General features: G+C 38.7%; 1 protein-coding gene across 2 annotated transcripts in view; it reads right to left on the bottom strand.

Moving 5' to 3' along the window:
* LOC122282964 (DNA (cytosine-5)-methyltransferase CMT2) overlaps positions 1 to 17,899 on the bottom strand; it is a 52,179-nt gene extending 34,280 nt beyond the window's left edge. Inside the window, exons 1-6 of one of the 2 annotated variants that reach the window (XR_006230511.1) lie at positions 17,103 to 17,899; positions 7,328 to 7,362; positions 6,432 to 7,233; positions 4,965 to 4,999; positions 4,774 to 4,876; positions 2 to 106 (exon numbers count right to left, since the gene is read on the bottom strand). Coding sequence is in view for 1 of the 2 variants with exons in the window: in XM_043095062.1 (XP_042950996.1) it covers positions 2 to 106; positions 4,774 to 4,876; positions 4,965 to 4,999; positions 6,432 to 7,233; positions 7,328 to 7,362; positions 17,103 to 17,612 (1,590 nt within the window). In the remaining variant the exon portion in view is untranslated. The remainder of the gene's footprint in view (position 1; positions 107 to 4,773; positions 4,877 to 4,964; positions 5,000 to 6,431; positions 7,234 to 7,327; positions 7,363 to 17,102) is intronic. The other variant, XM_043095062.1, reaches the window with a different exon arrangement.
* Positions 17,900 to 18,471: the final 572 nt, after the last annotated feature.

The following is an 18,471-nucleotide window of genomic DNA, read 5'->3' as shown; positions in this document are numbered from 1 at the left end:
CTGTATCTTCAACTTTGTAAAACCATTGGACTCTGAAATAGTTCTCTCCATCAGTTGTTCTGAAAAATTCCATGATCCTACCTATGTGTTTTTGTCCTCCATCACCCTGTAACATCGCTTGCATATAAATCAATATATCCAGAAGTAAACTTTCAGAGGTCACACAATGAATCCAAATTTCCCAATCTTATTCAAGAGCCCATATTACTGAAATACACCAGAAGGTATGTAAAGACAGGTACTCTTAAAAGTTGATTCCTTGCACATGCTGTGAAATATTAGGAATGCAATATGCATTACAAAACAAAATGTGGAAAGTTTTACTTGAAAGAATTTAATGATTTAGAAGCAATGGCAGACCAGCAAACTCTATAGTGAGAGGACCATGACAGAAAATCCATGCTGTGAGGCATGTTCAGAGCCACTTGAGCATCTCTTTTTTTTTTTTTTGCAGATGGAATATAAAGAAGGAAGATTCCAAAGAGGCCCTTTCCACTCCAAAACTGTCAGAAATCTGAATTTCTCCCCTTGTTCACATCAAAATGGTGAATCAGGACCAGTTCCATATTAAAATTATTTCCAGAAATGGAGAACAGAAATAATAGAATCAACAGTCTTTGTTATAGTTTTATCACCATGAAAAGTTTTTATGATAACAATCACACAAAGCAAGGACCTGTGATGAAGTTCCATGGACCTTATTTTAAATTTTAAAATAAACAGTCACACAAGTTTCAAACAGAACTTCAGTCCCAAGGATTTTTCAATATTTTTCAAACAAAAGTTCATAGAATCACCAAGGATTTTTCAAAAGTTTTCAACATTTCTCAAGTTTTCTCATAACTTCATTCCAAGCATTATTCAAACACAAAAACTTTTCGATTTCAAATTTTCAACTTTTTATCTAATCATTACCTAATCATTTACTCAAACACAAAAATCAATACAACTTTTACAAACTCCAAAACAAAAAACAATCTTAGAAAATTATATTCGAACAACTTTTTAACTTTATCTATTCGCTTTCACAAATTCCAATACAATACCTATTTTAAAAAAGGTTTTTATTCAAATTTTTTTCTCTATTTTCCAAAAATCTAATCTCAAACAAATTCCCAAAATTCTCTAATATTTCCAAACATTTTTGGTAACCAAACATGGCCTCTCACTCACCATTCAAAGCACTATTTGATAACAACAGTCCAATAGATTGATTTCTTCGGACAGCAATGGGCACAAATAAACCAAAATGTCCATAGAGACAGATCCATATAAGAGGCTTTAACAGGGAAAAAGGCACGTGTTCCATCCCCAAAGCCAAGATATTCAGCTTGTGACAAGCCCATAAGCCCAAAAAATTAAATGCAGCTAAGAAGGACATGAAGTCCCCCAGATTAAAAATACAAATAAATTAGGCTAAAGAAATAATTCACTGTTAATTTACCATTTCAGCACTCAAATTGTTTGAGAATTGTCATAACCGATCTTTGAGGCCCAAGCCCGTCTTGAGAAGTCCAGGCCCTAGTCCCTCAAAAACCCAAGCCCAGCCACCCAAAAAAAAAGGTGCTAGACGCACTGTTTTGTCAAAGGGATTTCCTTCTCCATTCTGTATGTTTTTCCCAGCCCCATGATGCCTCTCTCACTTCCTCTCACCCTTCCATTACTCTCACTCCCTTTTGGTCCTCATAACCGCCACCCATGTGCAACAACAACCCAAGCCTCATGCCGGTTACCACCTCCCATTCTCCTCGTCACCCATTGACATTTTCGCCACCGGTAAGCATCTCCCTCTCCCTCCCACCCACAGGTTCTCTCCTTTTTCTCATCTCATCGTCTCTCTCTTGTTCCCTCCCCTTCGATTTTGTTTGGTGCTGCGATTCTGTATGTTTGTCCCCGGATTCTTGAACAGCAGTAAGCTTCTCATCTTTCTCTCTTTTCAGATCGGACCTTCCTCGCTGGAATTTTTGTTGAACAGCAGTAAACTTCTTTCACTCACTCTCTCTGTTCAACACTCTCTCCATTCACCACTCTCACACCCATTCTAGTTCCTCATTCACAAATTCCGCAAATCACTCCCTCCCTCCTCCCTATCATGCATCACTGCTGTCAAGGCACCGTCATCAGTTGCCTTCCCTCCCTCCCTCCCTCCCTCCCTCACCGTTTATTTTTCATCAGTTCCTAGCCCTACACTCTGCCGCAACCTCCACCACGCCCTACCTAGAGGATGTCACACCACAAGCTGAGTTCAGCCATTGCCTTTATAGTCCATCTCTACAGTTAAGATGTGTTGCTAGTTGGTTGTGCTGTTGTTATGGCGCTATTTCAATCAGAAGGATGAGGTTTGTGAGATGTTAAGGTCAGGGTGGAAATTGGTAAATAAGTTCAAATTTGAAAATCGAGTTTATGGTGGATTTGTACTATTTGGTCATTGTAGAGTTCGATTTGTGTTTCAGGGTCTATTAATGGTTTGGCATTTGTAATATCTTGGTTGGAGAAATGTTTCTATAAGATTATGATGGAATCTAGTTTTTGACTTGAAGATGGAAGTAAGCAGGTCGCAATGAAGTATTAGTGAAATTAATTGGAGTACGTGTGAGTCGATGGGTATAAAAATAAAAAAAAATAAAAAAAAAACATATGGTTTTGATGGTTGGTTGGGTGTGGAAGTTGGATCATTAGGTCTCGGGATGATAAATAGTGGAGGATTTGTTTGGAGTATCTATGCAATTTGTCAAAATATTCAGCATTGGAGTCTTTGGTGTAAACGTATTTGATAAGATGTAGTTAGTTTTGTTTTAAATGGGTCAGCTAGTTAAGTAGCGAGTACTTATGAAATATTTGAATAGACATATTTATAATTGGAGTAGTTCCGGCTAGTCACAAGCGAAGTTCTGGAAGTTATTTTGTTGGTTTGGAGTTGAGTAGTAACCAGGTTAGAAGAATAGAAACCATGGGTTATTGTCGTGGAGTCGCTTAGTTGTGTCGTCTTATTTTAGATTTACTAGTTTAATTCTATAAATTTATAGTTTGTATTAATTATGTTTAGGTGACGATCGATATTTGCTGGCCCTGTTGTGAGGAAATTCACAGAAATTGAAAAGTTGAGGTAAATTGTACTCTTATGCTAGACTTTGCCTAAAAAAGAACTAAGGTTGATTTTACGAAAAACCTACATATTTTGTCATGGAACATTGGAAACAACCTCAATCCTTTTGTTCTGCATTACTCATTGTATCCGATTACGAAAAGAAAAATAATTTTTTTATGATTGGTGTAGACATGAGCAATTTTTGACATTCTGTTCTCAACTGTATAAACAGAGCGAATTTGAAATTTGAAATTTTGTACATAGTTATATGAATATGATCTGTATATGCTCAGTACTCTGTTATAATATAATATTGCATCTGAAAAACCCTCTGGGGTGACATTCAATTTCTGCTTCCATTCCGACCTTACCACGGGTGCAAAACTGTGGCCTCTGTTATTGTGTTGGTACCAACATCTCTTTTTTTAGCACACCCGCTTTGGAAACAAAGTGGTTTCTGCGTGGTCTTTCATGTGTGTGCACTCAGGACTCCTAGAATGACAAGGGCGAAATTTCACTTCTGTCTATGCCCAGTTTGCCCAATGGAGATAGCACAATGCTACCACAAGGATTAAACATCACCTCTATTCTGATATGATGCTCAGTTATGCTATACCAAATGGCTTTTGTATATAAATATTTCTGAAATGTCGCTCTAATATTTTGATAATATGTTTTGTTCTTCATTTTGTAGCTGACTCATGTTTACATACTAGTATATGTTCACTGCTTACTGAGTTGTCGATAACTCCTTCCATATTTTCAGATGATTATGATGGTTCAGCTGGGAATCAAAGATAGGAAGCATGGGCGGGCGAAAGCAGTTGAGCAATAGTGAAATAAGTATCTTGGGTATCGGATTTTTGAAGAGTCTACATGAAAAGTTTGTATGTTCCTTTAATTAGTATTTTGGAACCTTGATGGTTTTAGTAGACCTTGTGGAGTTCTTAATTATTATTATATATTGGAGAATTACAATGATATTTGTGGAAGAATGTATAATCATTTTGATATGTATAATTATTTTGATTGATGGAGTTTTATAAGTTAGACTTGTATTTCATGTTATTGGAGTCTATAAATATACCATTGGGATGTGATTTTAAGTGACCAAAAGTAACTCCCTAACCCGCCGGGCATGGGGCATTACAAGAATGCCTTGAATACATTCTAGGATACTCAATCCTGGTAATGTCTTAAAAGCACGTATTCCACAAAGAATATCTTCCAAATTGTTGATATCTAAGCAGTTTTCAACCGACTTAATTTGTAGCAACTGAATACATTTTAGCCACCAACTGAAAGTACACATTTCAATCTCCATGTTCATAGAATTGCATTATTCAACAAACTCCTTGCTAAAAAGGAATTCCATTATTCCAAATACTCCTCATAACTTTTTGGCAAACAGCTTGCAGTATAGCCTCACATGTATCTTTCTTTTTTTTTTTTTTTTTTTTTTGGTAAGCAATCTTAGCCTCACATGTATCCATACATGCCTCATGTGCATCTTTTGAATAGGACAGTATAAAGTCAAATTACTTAACCTTCATAAGGTTAATTTTTTCTCTTTTTAAAGATCAAAGAAAATACTTATATGACAAATTATGGACAAATTGGCAATTTAGAATCTTTGATGCAACATATGTGTTTAATAGATATCTTGTGAACTAAATTGCTTTTACCTTTATATATGCACAATCTCCCAAACTAAATATGCAATTGTTGAGTTTAGCTTGAGCATAATGGCTCTGCACATTCCAAACTATCTCATCTTCTTCATCCTCACTGCAAACCATTAGTAACATTAATATGCAGAAAAGGGAAGAAACTACAAAAAAACAGAAGAGAAAAGACTCTGTTATTTATTACTCACATAATTTCCAAGTGTTGACCTTTAGATTTTTGTTTCTGCAATTGCAATAAAATAATAATAAATTGTCAAAAATAAAAATGGCAAGTACCTCAATATGGATAATTGAAGACAAAATATCACTTCACCCATCGCCAATAAATTTTTTTTATAAGTTCATTGACAGTAAGCCAAGCAATTCTTAAATGATCGTGAGCCATGCTAAGTTACAAAATTGCTCAATAAAGTACAATTCAAATAGTCAAGTCCATAAAAGGGGAGAAAAGGAAAGAAATTTCAGATTGGATCTCAACCAACCAAAAATAAAGTACGAAAATCATCTCATAAGAAATTGACAAACTGTGCATAAAATTGGGTCAGTATATCCTAAATTGGGCATCCAAGTTCCACATATTTATTATAGATTTTCATTAACCTTTGACAGTAGTGTGAAATTCTGATGAAGCAAGAAGCATTGTGTTAAAAATCCAATATAAAATGCTAAAATGGATTCCAAAAACTTCCAACTTTGGCACCATTACATAGTTTACATCTCTTTAAACTCGTGCCAAATATAAAATTTCACTTATGAGTACAGCAATGATAACGATGGAGCAATGTTGGAAAAACAACACTTAGCACAAAGCACCAAGGCCAAGTCGGTGTACTTACAAAAAGTGAAACGCAATTACAAAAGCACACTTTTTGGTGAGCTTAAAGTGTAAAATCACGTTTTTGTAGTTTTTGAAAAAAAAAAAAACTTTTATAATATCAATTTAATTATTACTATTTCTTTGGACCAGTACTTCATATAAACTAGAGGAGAAAGACGACTGAAGTTACAAATCTTTGGATGACAATGATAATGGTCCTATGCTTAATTTCAACTAAATATAAGGAGAGAGGTTAAAAAAACAAATTAGTTTTTTATTTAATTTAATCATAATGGGGTAAGGAATAAAGAGTGATTTAAAAGAGGATTGAGCTTCTTGTTATTTTAGATAGATCATAACTGAAACAAAATAATAAGAGATTCCCACAAAAATTAATTACACAAATAAAGTAATTAGGGATCATAAAAAACAATATACTCAAAGAATGTTTTTTCAAGTAATTACACATATTCAATATATTCTGTTCTATGTTAAATGTTTTAAATTCGGGATAATAAATGCCTTTCCACAAAAACTAATCGAAATAAATAGCCTTCCATGAAATAGAATGAGAATAAGACATGCATATGATCTATCAAAACCTTCTTTGTTTATCAAATTTCAAGGTTTCTATTTGTGTAAATTGAAGCATCTCAATTTAAACTTAAGATCAAAAAAGAAATTCCCAAATTGTAGAATGTTATTTGACCCCACAATAAATTCTCTGTGTCGATTTTGTTTATCGCTTATGAATATATAACAAGAGTGAAACAAAATTGGAAATTAAAGGTCAAGTAAAATCAATAGATTTTAGATCAAATAAAAATTGGATAATTACCTTTATTTCATAACGCCAATGCCACCTACCTTGAGCTTCATCGTCAGGGATTGGATCTCCAACAAAGAAAGGCATATGTTTGTACTTATTCCATTTATCCACTGACGAATCTATCGACTTAAATTTCTTTGGAGAACATTCTTCATCTGAATAAGGCAATTCAATAAAAGTACGTTCTCGTTTGCCATTATTTGCCCCAAACAGAGATATTGCTGTGATTGGAGATTGCCTAAAGCAATCTCCATCCAGATCAGATTTTTCTGAAGAGGGTATAATGATCCTGGAAAACTGCTCATCTGAACTAGATAATCTAATGAAAGTACAGTCTAGTTTGACATTATCAGCCCGTGTCAAAGATGCGAGTAGTCTTGGAGATCTTCTTAAGTGGTTTTTATTAAATAAGTCAATATGAAACTTGTCCATAGATTTATCCCTGCCATTGTTTTGAGTTCTTGAAATTAGCCTTGGTGACCTTCTCAAGTGCCTACCACCAAAGAATTCAGCATCATAGTATTTGGACGCCTTAGATGCCTTATCACCATTCTCAAGCCATAAGAGAGAAATTGGCTCAGCTTTTGATTCTCCTGATGATCTTGATATAAGATTGGAAGTTCTTGGTGAGGCTGCTTTGAAGCTGCCCTTTCCAAGGGGCTGCAAGTTTCTTGAAGACATCTTTTGCGGTGAAGCCTTTGAAAATTTGCTTTTGGCTTTAGATTGTTTTGAGGACAGTCTTGGGGATCTCCGTAGGCACTTCTCTTTGGAGCACTCCACTATAGACAGTGTATTACCTTCTTCATCAGCACTGCAAAAATACAGACATAAAATTCACAGTTGTAACTGAATTGTGAGTAGACAATATGGACCACAAAAGAAAATGTACGGGGGTCTTCACTTACTTCATTGTCAAGATTTGACCCTTCAACCGTTTTCTCTGTGGCACCAAGATCCCATAGTTAGGGAACTAATAGATTAAATGATCAAAACTGCTGATAAAGATTTAAAAGCTAAAGTAATTTATTGGCCAATCTAGTAGCAATAAACAATAAACCATCATGAAAAGAGTTATGAAACAAGCCAAATTCTTTGACTTGTAATAAAAGTTGCAATGTGCACCATTTCATTAACTCTAATTGTCTAAGATTGTGCCACATTATTTTTTACACCAAAGAGCTCTAGCCGCCGCCGCCACCCCCCCCCCCCCCCCCCACAAAAAAAAAAAAAAAACTATAATAAAGCTCTAAAACTATATTTATATAAATAATTATCAATTATTGAAGCCAAGGAAAAGCCAAAAGAACCACCAAAATATGAAAACAAAATTAAAGAATAAGAATAACAGGACCCACCAATTACCACAGCATTTTCTGTGTTGCAAGATATTGAAGATGGCATCATTATCAAAAATTGTGAATCCAATATCATAAAAAGTAAGACACATGTACCATAACATATTATACAATACAAACGCACTTTTCATATTAACTCTGATTTACCATATAGAACTCGTATACCTGTGTGTGTGTGTGTGTGTGTGTGTGTGTGCGGATTTTTACATTTTATAATTTTATCCACTTATTAAAGATTTTTAATCTCATACAGATAATATTCCAACATGATTTAGCTTTAATATTCTTATCATCACCAAGAGTCTGGGAGGTTTGGATAGTGAGTTAAGATGAGATGAGTTGAAATGAAAATTGAATAAAATATTGTTAGAATATTATTTTTTAATATTATTATTGTTTTGGAATTTGAAAATGTTAAATTGTTTATTGTATTTTATGTGGGAATTTGAGAAAATTATAATGATGAGATGAGTTAAAAGGCTATTTGTATCCAAACCTCCCCTAAGAGTGTTTATTATGTAAAGAATTCAATTATCAAAATCACCATTTTTAAATTCCTTTTACTAGCATTCATATTAATAATAAAAACATTCTTATTTTTATTTCTACTATTGAAGTTTTCTCTTTCATCTATTAATTCTTCCCTATAATTTGAATGAGTAATTAGATTTTAATGTTAGATATATATGTTGATAAGTAGAATGTTTGTTTTATGTATGTGTGTTTTGTGCATTAGGTTTTAAATTAGAATATTGAGCTATTTAAAAGTATAATAATTTGAGAAAAAAATAGTATGTACTTTTGTTTTTTAATTTTCTAAAAAATCTAGATTATACTATTTAGTTTTCAAGGCAAGCTATGACCACATGATCAACTATCTCATTATATTATTATTAAATGATAGTTAGGCTTGTAAAGTTTGTCTTCTTTGTATGGACAACTTCCTTGGGGAAGATTCTAATCATGGACTATCTATGGCAATGCCAAATTATTGTAACTGACCAACATGTGTTGGAAAAAGTGGTTAAATGGAAGATAACTTGCCACTTAATTGTGAGATTACCAGAGCCCTTGTGGGATGATTTCTTTGGCAGAAGGGGGGCTTGCATAGGTTATGCCTGAGAGAGTGGTTATTCTTCTTCTCGACTAGAGAAATTTGGAAGATGGTCCTCATATGCCTAATGTGGTGCATTTGGAGGGAAAGAAATGACTAGAGCTTGGAATGAACATCCTGAAGGAACTTAGAAGTATCTTTTTCAACACGCTGTCTTTTGACAATAGCTATACTTTTAATGGGCTGAATTTTCACAATTTCCTTGTATCTATTTCTTCTTCCTAACTAGCTTTTTTTTTTAGCCAATGTCATGAGTACTTGGGCTTCTCCTAGTCTTTTATTGATATTAATAAAAATTTTACTTTTCAAAAACAAAAAGTCACATAATCCATTCCCCATTTGTATTATTATTAAATGGAAACTGAAATAGTGCATGTTATTGAGTTAAATTTATTAAATAAATAATAATATACCTAAATAGGTTACTGATTTTATTTAAAATAAAAAATATCAAATAAAAAATAATCTGTTGAACTAAGTGACTAATTTTTATTTGTAATTAATAGTCTTTTAGCTTCCCTGACGTATGTCATTTTTGTTGGGGGTAAATATACCAGGTCAGGCCCGGCCCAAGACACACTGAGCTTAAGCCATATGAAAGGTGCCATCAAAAAGCTAGAGGAAGAGAGAGGAAGGAAAGAAAAAGCAAAAGCTGGGGAAGGAAAGCAAGTCAGACACGCAAAAGGAGGAAGTAACATAAAGCTGATTTTCTCACCTACCATTAACACGGCTATAATAAAAGGGATCCAATCGAATGAAAGTGGAGACCTCTAGATGACTGGGCAACTACTACTGGAAGTAAGAGAGATCTCCTTCAACCTCATGACAAGAGATGCCATTTTTGTCTTCCCTAGGCTAATGGGGTTCCAACCCTATTATACAATGAGATATGAGAGGTCATGAGAGACTGTAAAATGCTTCCATCATAGCGTATTTGCCATCCAAACAGTGGACATAGGCTTTATATCAAATAACATAAATCTATGTGTTTTCCTCTCTATTTACATTTTTCGAATTCTTTTCCTATTTATTGTTGTGGATGCACATACAGGCACCATATCGACACCCCGAACCGTCATCATGGTCTTCAAATTGCCTCATCAAGGCCTGCACCATCTCTACGGGTCGGGAATGACTCTTTCTCATGTTTAAGTCTGTAGGGAGGTTTTATATATTAACAGTTGGTGTCATCTATGGGATTAATTTATTCTCTGCACCGAAAGTGGGAGAATGAAGATTTCCTGGCTTCCAAAATCATCTCCAAATGAGCAGATAAGATTCCCCTCACCTTTACATCTTTGACATTACTTTTGTCTTATTACTTCAGGTTATAAAAAGTTTTTTTTTTTTTTCGAGGGGGGGGATATGGGCGAGAAACAGTTACTCGTCCATACGGGTAGGAACACTGTGCACTTAAGTGCACAATACGTATAGCATACAACCCGCTATGCATGGCATGCACAATGGCATAATGGGTGAGGCTTGTGGCGACAATATGGTTGCCCCTAGCGAATAGCTCCACTTGCCAGCACCCACTCCACCAGACAGCCAGATAGAACCGACGAAGGTTGCTCCGCCTAATTCTCAACGTGCAAAGTCCAGGGGCCAACGGAACTTATGCAGCCAGGCAACTATGGGCTGGAGAAACAGCCAATGGCCACCACAGGGGTTGTGTCACAACCCCTAGGAGGATTGCCCGTGACCACACCTCAACACAACTCTTGGAGGGTCAGGATGGTCACATGGCTAGCCTACATGCATGCCTTGGGTCAGGCCTTGACATGCAGCAAGCACCCATGGAGGCTAATAGCCACGCGCAGCCCTTGCGTGCAGGCTTGCGCACCCCAGCACCACTTAGCGAGTTTAGTGGCGTGCCCTCACAGGCACTCCATCCAGCGCACGGCTCCAGCTCGTGCCTTACAGCCCTAGGGCCCAGACCGTTAGTTTGGGCCATGTATGCCCATCACCCAGGCTACCAGTTCGGGCCGTGCAGGACCACCACCCAAGCCACTTGACTGGGCCTCACAACAACAGCACGGCACCACCCTGTGCCCACCATCAGGCCTAGGTTTGGCACCATGCCATGCCATGCCACCATTAGCAGACCATGCAATGCCGTGCCCACCACCAGACCAACGCATGGCACCATGCAATGCCATGCAGTCGTGCCATCCAATAGACCTATGGCGCCACGCCTAGCAGTAAGCCATGCATGGCCCAAGCCGTGCCAACCATCAAGCCATACACAACACCATGTCATGCACACCATGAGTCACCATGGCCAATCCATGGGCCATAGCATGCCACAGGCCACCATGGTCGTCCATCACTATGTTATTGCTTTTAGTTTATTTCTTTATTTATTTATTCAATTTATTTTGCTAGGGACCTTTTGGGGGTTTCCAACTTGTAAGCTTTATAGATAGGACCCTTAGTCATTTCATTTACATCTTGTGGCATTTACCCTAGAGAGAGATTATTTGTTTAGGAGATCATTTTCGGTGCCTTTGCACTTGGGCTTTTTGGGTGAAATTCGTGGATCCCAAGAAGAAAATCATCACCTTGCAATTCATTGAATAGATGTGATTCAATTTATCAATTTATGAGGTTTCATCTTGGTGCATTACTTGAATTGGTGTTGAGTTGTTCATTGTGTTCTTGAGTGTTCATCGTGTTTTTCATATTGTTCATGCGTGTTTTTCGTATCCTTCCATCGTGTTCATCATTTTTCTTGCATTAATCCATTCCCCAAGCACCACACGCCTACCACCTTGTTTTCCATAGTTTCCATATTCGGCCACCACATTGCCCACTCACTTGTCATTTTCGGCCAACACTTCCCACATTTTCCATAAGCCCTAGCCGCCCATCACTATCCATATAGGGAATTCCTAAACTTTAGGATCTCTAATTGCCTTCCCTTATCCATTTCCCTTCATTTTTTGTGAATGGTCTTACTCACCAAGTTTGATCCCTAAATTCTTGGAGTCATCCTAAAATTACTCAATCACCTCATCCATCCATTCCATCTTGCCATAACCGAACCCCTCATCTCCAAGATTCTCTCCTACAATTTAACAAACCTTCTTCCATCCAAACCCTAGCCCCTCTACACGCCCAAAACCTAACCACACACCAAGGTGGCGCCAACCCTAGTGCATCCCCTCTAGCCGTGCACCCCATCACTTGCCTTGGAGTCCCATCACTTCATTCATCCTTTTCATAATTCCCATACATCAAACTAGTCCTAAACACTTAACCTCACCTCACCAAAATTGCCATCATTGCCATTATTGCGCAAGAACCAAGCAAGAGGGCTTAGGCGTTCGGTCAATCCAAGAAGAACTAAGGTGTGGACAACCTTAGTGTTTGGGGACTTGACCAAGTTTCCCAGCAGGTTGCCAGCGGTGTCGATCTATCTTCGGCAAGATATCCCTCTTCACAAGCCGCCCCGGCAGCCCAAAACACCTACAAAAGTCATCCAATGCAAACAACGGATGCACATAGCGGTGGGCATGTAAGCTTGCCACCTCCCTCACATGGCAAGGCAAAGTCATGGCTGTCAGGCCAAACTCCCAAACAAAGTTGGCAGGAGGTCTCCCGCTAGTTCCACGTTGTTGAAAACTTAAAAGTTGGCTGCCCACGAGTTGCTAAAGTCACTCAAAGCTATTACAAGACCTGCCAGCATTTCCTATCGCCAACGTGGTGGTCCCCAGCAATAGAAAGTGCCAATGGGACCTTCCCCACCGGTCACATGAGTTCCTCAGCCAACACGAACTCGACGGCCAACACAAGTTACTCAGCCACCACCTTCCTTGGCCACCACATCTCCCCACCCTTAGTTGCTCAGCCACATTTGCTCGGCCACATGCCACACAACAACACGGTGGTGGCCAACTGCCAAGGGAGCTGCTCGGCCACAACAGCTTGACACATTTTGTGGCGAGCAACCACCTAACTTACACGACACGTTGATGGGACATGCAATGTGCGCTGGCTGACCACGAGACTCTTGTCAGCATGCAGGTAGGACGGGCTCCATTTTCATGGAGGGCAACAAGTGGTATTTCACCACCCTCGTGGCAAGCTACATCTCACCACCATAGAAAACCACATCTCGCCACCTCTCTATGCCGCCTAGCTGAACACACACAAAAAGCTACTTAAAGCACAGCAACCATTCGCCTTGTCTCCAACAAAGTTGATGTTCCGCGCTTGCACCAGCTAACAACTAATGGAACACCTCTCCTAAGTGTCTCATCTCACCTCGCCACTAAGCGCAGTCGAGCACATTTTCCACCTGATTATCTAAGTTGATTCTCTGCACTCACACTAGCAAGCAAACAAAGAGAACACCTCTCTTAAGTGTCTCATCTCTCATCGCCTCCAGAAGTCGCTCTAGCTAGCAAATAAGAACCAAACCTCATAAATGAGTCATCACTAGGTGTTCCACCAGTGATGCATTCCGATGTTGCCATCCATCCCAACCTCATTGTATCATCCTCACCCACATATGACACATTTATTAACCTTATCAAACACATGCAATCATACCTATTCATTTTCTTTTCTTTTCCTTTAACCTTATCTTACCTTTAATTCTTCAAAATAGATAGTTATAATCTATAACATTTAGTCACACAATCATTCATGCAACTCTAAAATCATATAACATCCTTTATTATAAATAAAGTTCTTAAAAAAGGGCTATCAATGAAGGCTCATACATACATACATACATACATACATATATATATTCCTTTGTAAACCTTTACTCCATATATACATTTGCAAAAAAAAAATCACACTACCAAACAACAAAGAGAACACCTCTCTTAAGTGTCTCATCCTCCTCACCCCCAGTAAAGTTGATACTCCGTGCTCACACCGGCAAACAACGAAGGGAACACCTCTCCTATGTGTTCCATCTCACCTTGCCACCAAGCGCAGTCGAGCACATCTCCCACCTGATTATCTAAGTCAATGCTCCACACTCACACTAGCGAACAACTGAGGGAACAACTCTCCTAAGTGTTCCATCTCACCTTGCCACCAAGCGCGGTTGAGCACATCTCCCGCCTGATTATCTAAGTCGATCCTCCAAACTCACACTGGCAAACAACTGATGGAACACCTATCCTAAGTGTCTCATTCTACTCACCGCCAACAAAGATGATGCTCAAGGCTCACACCAGCAAACAAAGGAGGAAATACCTCTCCTAAGTGTTCCATCACTCCTCTCTTTAGTAAAGTCAAAGATTTGCACTCCCACTAGCTAACAACGAAAGGGAACACCTCTCCTAGGTGTCCCATCTCACCTCACAACCAAGCATGGTCGAGCACATCTTCTGCCTGATTATATAAGTCGAAGCTACATGCTCGCACAATGAACAACAGGGGGAACACCTGTCTTAAGTGTCTCATCTCTCCTTGCCTCTAGCAAAATCGATGCTCCGCACTCGCATTGGTGAACAATGGAGGGAATACCTCTCCTAAGTGTCACATCCCTCCTCGCCTATAGCAAAGTCGATGCTCCGTGCTCGCACCGGTGAACAACAGAAAGAACACCTCTCCTAAGTGTTCCATCTCTCCTCCCCACCTAATGCGGTCGAGCGACAAACAACGAAGGGCATACCTTTCTTAAGTGTCCCATCTCTCCTTGCCTCCAGTAAAAACTATGCTCTGTTCTCGCACAGTCAAACAACGGAGGGAACACATCTCTTAATTGTCTCATCCCTCCTCGCTTTTAACAAAGTCCATGCTCAACACTAGCACAAGCAAACAAAGGACGTAACACCTCTCTTAAGTATCCAATCTCTCCTCGCCACCCATTGCGATCAAGCACATCTCCTGCCTGATTATTTAAGTCAATACTCCGCGCTCGCATAGACGAACAATGGAGCGAACACCTCTCCTAAGTGTCCCATCATTCCTCGCCTCCAGCAAAGTCAATGCTATGCGCTCGCACCAGCGAACAACGAAGGGAACACCTCTCCTAATTATCACATCCCTCCTTGCCTCCAGCAAAGTCAAACTCCGCATTCACAGCGGCAAACAACAAAAGGAACACCTCTCCTAAGTGTCTCATCCCTCCTTGCCTCCAGCAAAGTCGATGCTCCGCGCTTGGACTGGCGAGCAACAAAGGGAATGGCCATCCTAAGTGTCCCATCTTTCCTCACCACCCAGCACGGTCAAGCAAATTTCCCGTCTAGTTGTCTAAGTCGATACTCCATGTTCGCACTGGCGAACAACGGAAAGAACACCTCTCCTCTAAGTGTACCATCACCCATCACCTCCAAAAGAGTCGAAGCTCCATGCTTGCACAAGCGAACAAAGGATGGAACACCTTTCCTAAGGGTCACATCCCTCCTCGCCTCTAGCAAAAATCATTGCTCCATACTCACACAAGCAAACAACGAAGAGAACACATCTCTTAAGTGCCTCATCCTTCCTCACCTCCAGCAAAGTCGATGTTCCGTGCTTGCACCGGTGAACAAATGAGGAAACATCTCTCCTAAGTGTCCCATCTCTCCTCGCCACCCAATGAGGCCAAGTCCATCTCATGCCTGGTTATCTAAGCCGATGTTCCAAGCTAGCACTCAACGAACAAAGGAGATAGCACATCTCCTAAGTGTCTCATCTCTCCTCACTACTCAGCGCGGTTGAGTATATCTCCCGCTCAGTTATCTAAGACGAAGCTCCGCACTCGCACCGGCGAACAATGGAGGGAACACTTCTACTAAGTGTGCCATCTCTCCTAGACATTAACGTGGTCGAGTCATCTTCGCCTAGCATCTTCTCCAGCAAACGCCGAGTGTTGACACTCGTGCCACAACCGCCGCCAGCAAGTTACCTCTGGGAACGAGCTTTTGAAATCCACAACCGCCTTGTGCGGATTACATTCGCAAACGAGTTGACAGGCTCAATGGAGAAGGCACTTACTACAAATTCCGCAAGTCTTCTAGAGCTCCGCACTCATGCATGGCGCAATCGAGCACAATTCCCACTTAGCTCTCCAAGCCAAGCTCCACGCACAATCAAAAATCTTCATTGCTTAACACAAACAAACAGAAAATCGGGGACCAGTTTACAAAATTTATTTTTCTACAATTTTCCACAGACTATATCTATCGCAGTTGACTTGAAGATTCTCGAGGCCTTCTTGTTGAGCAAATCAACCTTAAGAATTGCGGGCATTTGCTAGGGGTAATTATACCAAGCCCGGCCAAAGATGTACCAAGTCCAAGCCATGTGAAAGGTGCCATCAGAAAACTAGAGGAAGGAAAGAAAAAGCAAAAGCTGGGGAAGGCAAAAAGTCAGACACACAAGGGGAGGAAGTGACATAAAACTGATTTTCCCACCTACCACTAACAGGGTCATAATAAAAGGGATCTGATTGTATGAAAGTGGAGACATCTAGATTATTGGGCGACTTCAATTGCAAGGGAGAGATATCTCCTTCAATGGCATGATGAAAGACATCATTTTTGTCTTCTCTAGGTTGAAGGGGCTTTCACCCCTATTGTACAGTGAGATATGAGAAACAATAAGAGATTATAAAATACTCATGTCACAATCAATTTGCCCTCCAAACGACCCATAGATGTAGGCCACGTGCCGAATCATGTAAATCTGTGTCTTCTTCTATATTTATATTTCATGTATTCTTTCCCTATATATACATATTCATGTATGTACGGACACCATACCGACACCCCGAACCATCATTGTGGGCTTCAAACTATCTCATCAAGACTTGCACCCCTCTGCGAGTCGAGAATGACTCTTTTTCTTGTTCCGGTCTGTGGGAAGGTTTTATGAATTAACAATTTTTGTCTTTCAAATAAAAATATGTACATAAAAAGTAAAAATATGAAGAAGTTTAGTTCTAAACCCCCCTTTGATGATCTAATCTTCCCTGGAAAACAAAAAATATAATGAGAGTCCGATATTTAAAAAAAAAAAATCGAGAGATGCTTTCAGCTGCTATCCGTTCCACACTTGGCTATCCAGCGTTTACCGTGGACATGATAACTGGTGTACACAGGTGCGTCCTTCTTTCAACCTCTAACTAATACATGTAGTTATGAGGAATCAGAATGCCTCATGCAGTTCTTGAACTTTATTAGCAAAAAGAAACAAAGTTAAAAAGAAAATCCCACTAAAACAGTATCCAGAGAAAGTTAAACGGACCAAAGGTGAGCTACGCACCTTATCTAAGCTAAGCTCAGCTTTGCCATTTTGAGTGGGCATAAATCTCGGAGACCGTCTAGGAGAGTTTTCGTGGAACAGTGACGACTTGGAATTTTCCAAACTGCCCCTACACTTCAGAGAATAGGATTTCCTCGACGTTCCGGTCAATGTAGCCGGGAAAGAATCCGGATTAGGATCCGAAGTATTATTCAGTCTCAGCGACCTTCTGAAACTCCGAGCATTCAAACATTCGAGAGCAGCATTTCGCGTTTCCGAAGCAGACGATAGTCTGGGCGACCTTCTGAGGGGCTTTGATTGTTTGGAAGCCATGGAAGCGGTTTTCTTACGGATGGTTCGAGCCGCATTGACCTCTGGAGGACTCCAAGGAGTGAGCCTGGGAGAACGTCTCAGGCGTTTATTGCCCGAACATCTCGGGTCGAAAATCTGCAACGGCGCCGGTTCGTCCTCGTTCTCAGGAAGCAGAGAGAGAGCCACGGACTTGTATTTGAGTTTGGGAGGTAGTCTCATTATTTGAGTTCAGGAGTGCGAAGGTTTTTGTCAACCGAAGCTACTCCAGACGTGTATATCACGCAGAAGGCTTCCTTTTCTCTCGTCGGGACAGACCGAACTACAATCACAGAGAAAGGGAGAGAGAATTTGAAACCGGAATCTAGTTCCAATCCAAGAAGTTTCTCGTTGATATCGAATGTGATATCAGGGACAAATTTGCGCATCGGAGTTCTGACAATCCTCCGATGGCACCGTAGATTTTTATTTGTTTAAAGGGTTGTTCGGAAAGATAGATGCTCACTTCATTTTATGTTATTTACTTTTTAAGCATTATTTAAACGAAACGAATACTATATATTATCTCACCTAACATATTTTATATATTTTAATATTATTTTTTATTTTATTTTATTATTATTAAACTAATTAAGTTGTTTTTTTAGTCATTCATATACTACATATTAATTATAAAATAAATTAAAATAGATGTGATGTATAAAATATAGAATGATAAAAAGAATTTTTCTATTTAAATATAAATATTTGTTAATTATAAAAAATTGTTTGGAGGATGCGATGGATGCATCCATCTCATTTTCTTCTTAAACAATAGTTAAATATAAATATTTTTTTAATTTTTTTATTTAATTATTATTTTATCAATATAATTTTTCTAAATTTTTAAATAAAATATATAATAATCTAATATTTTCAAATTCTAAAACATAATAATATTAAAAATTATATTTTAATAATATTTTAACATTATAATATTTTTATTTAACTTTTTTTCTCTTTTTTTCTAAAATCTCATAAAATATCATAACCCAAATGATTTTACTAATATTCACGTGTTTCTCATTTTATCTCATTTTCT

Source organism: Carya illinoinensis, chromosome 11 (genome assembly GCF_018687715.1).
Source record: "Carya illinoinensis cultivar Pawnee chromosome 11, C.illinoinensisPawnee_v1, whole genome shotgun sequence".
Taxonomy (NCBI): domain Eukaryota; kingdom Viridiplantae; phylum Streptophyta; class Magnoliopsida; order Fagales; family Juglandaceae; genus Carya; species Carya illinoinensis.
This window is presented reverse-complemented; position numbering and strand designations above follow the sequence as displayed.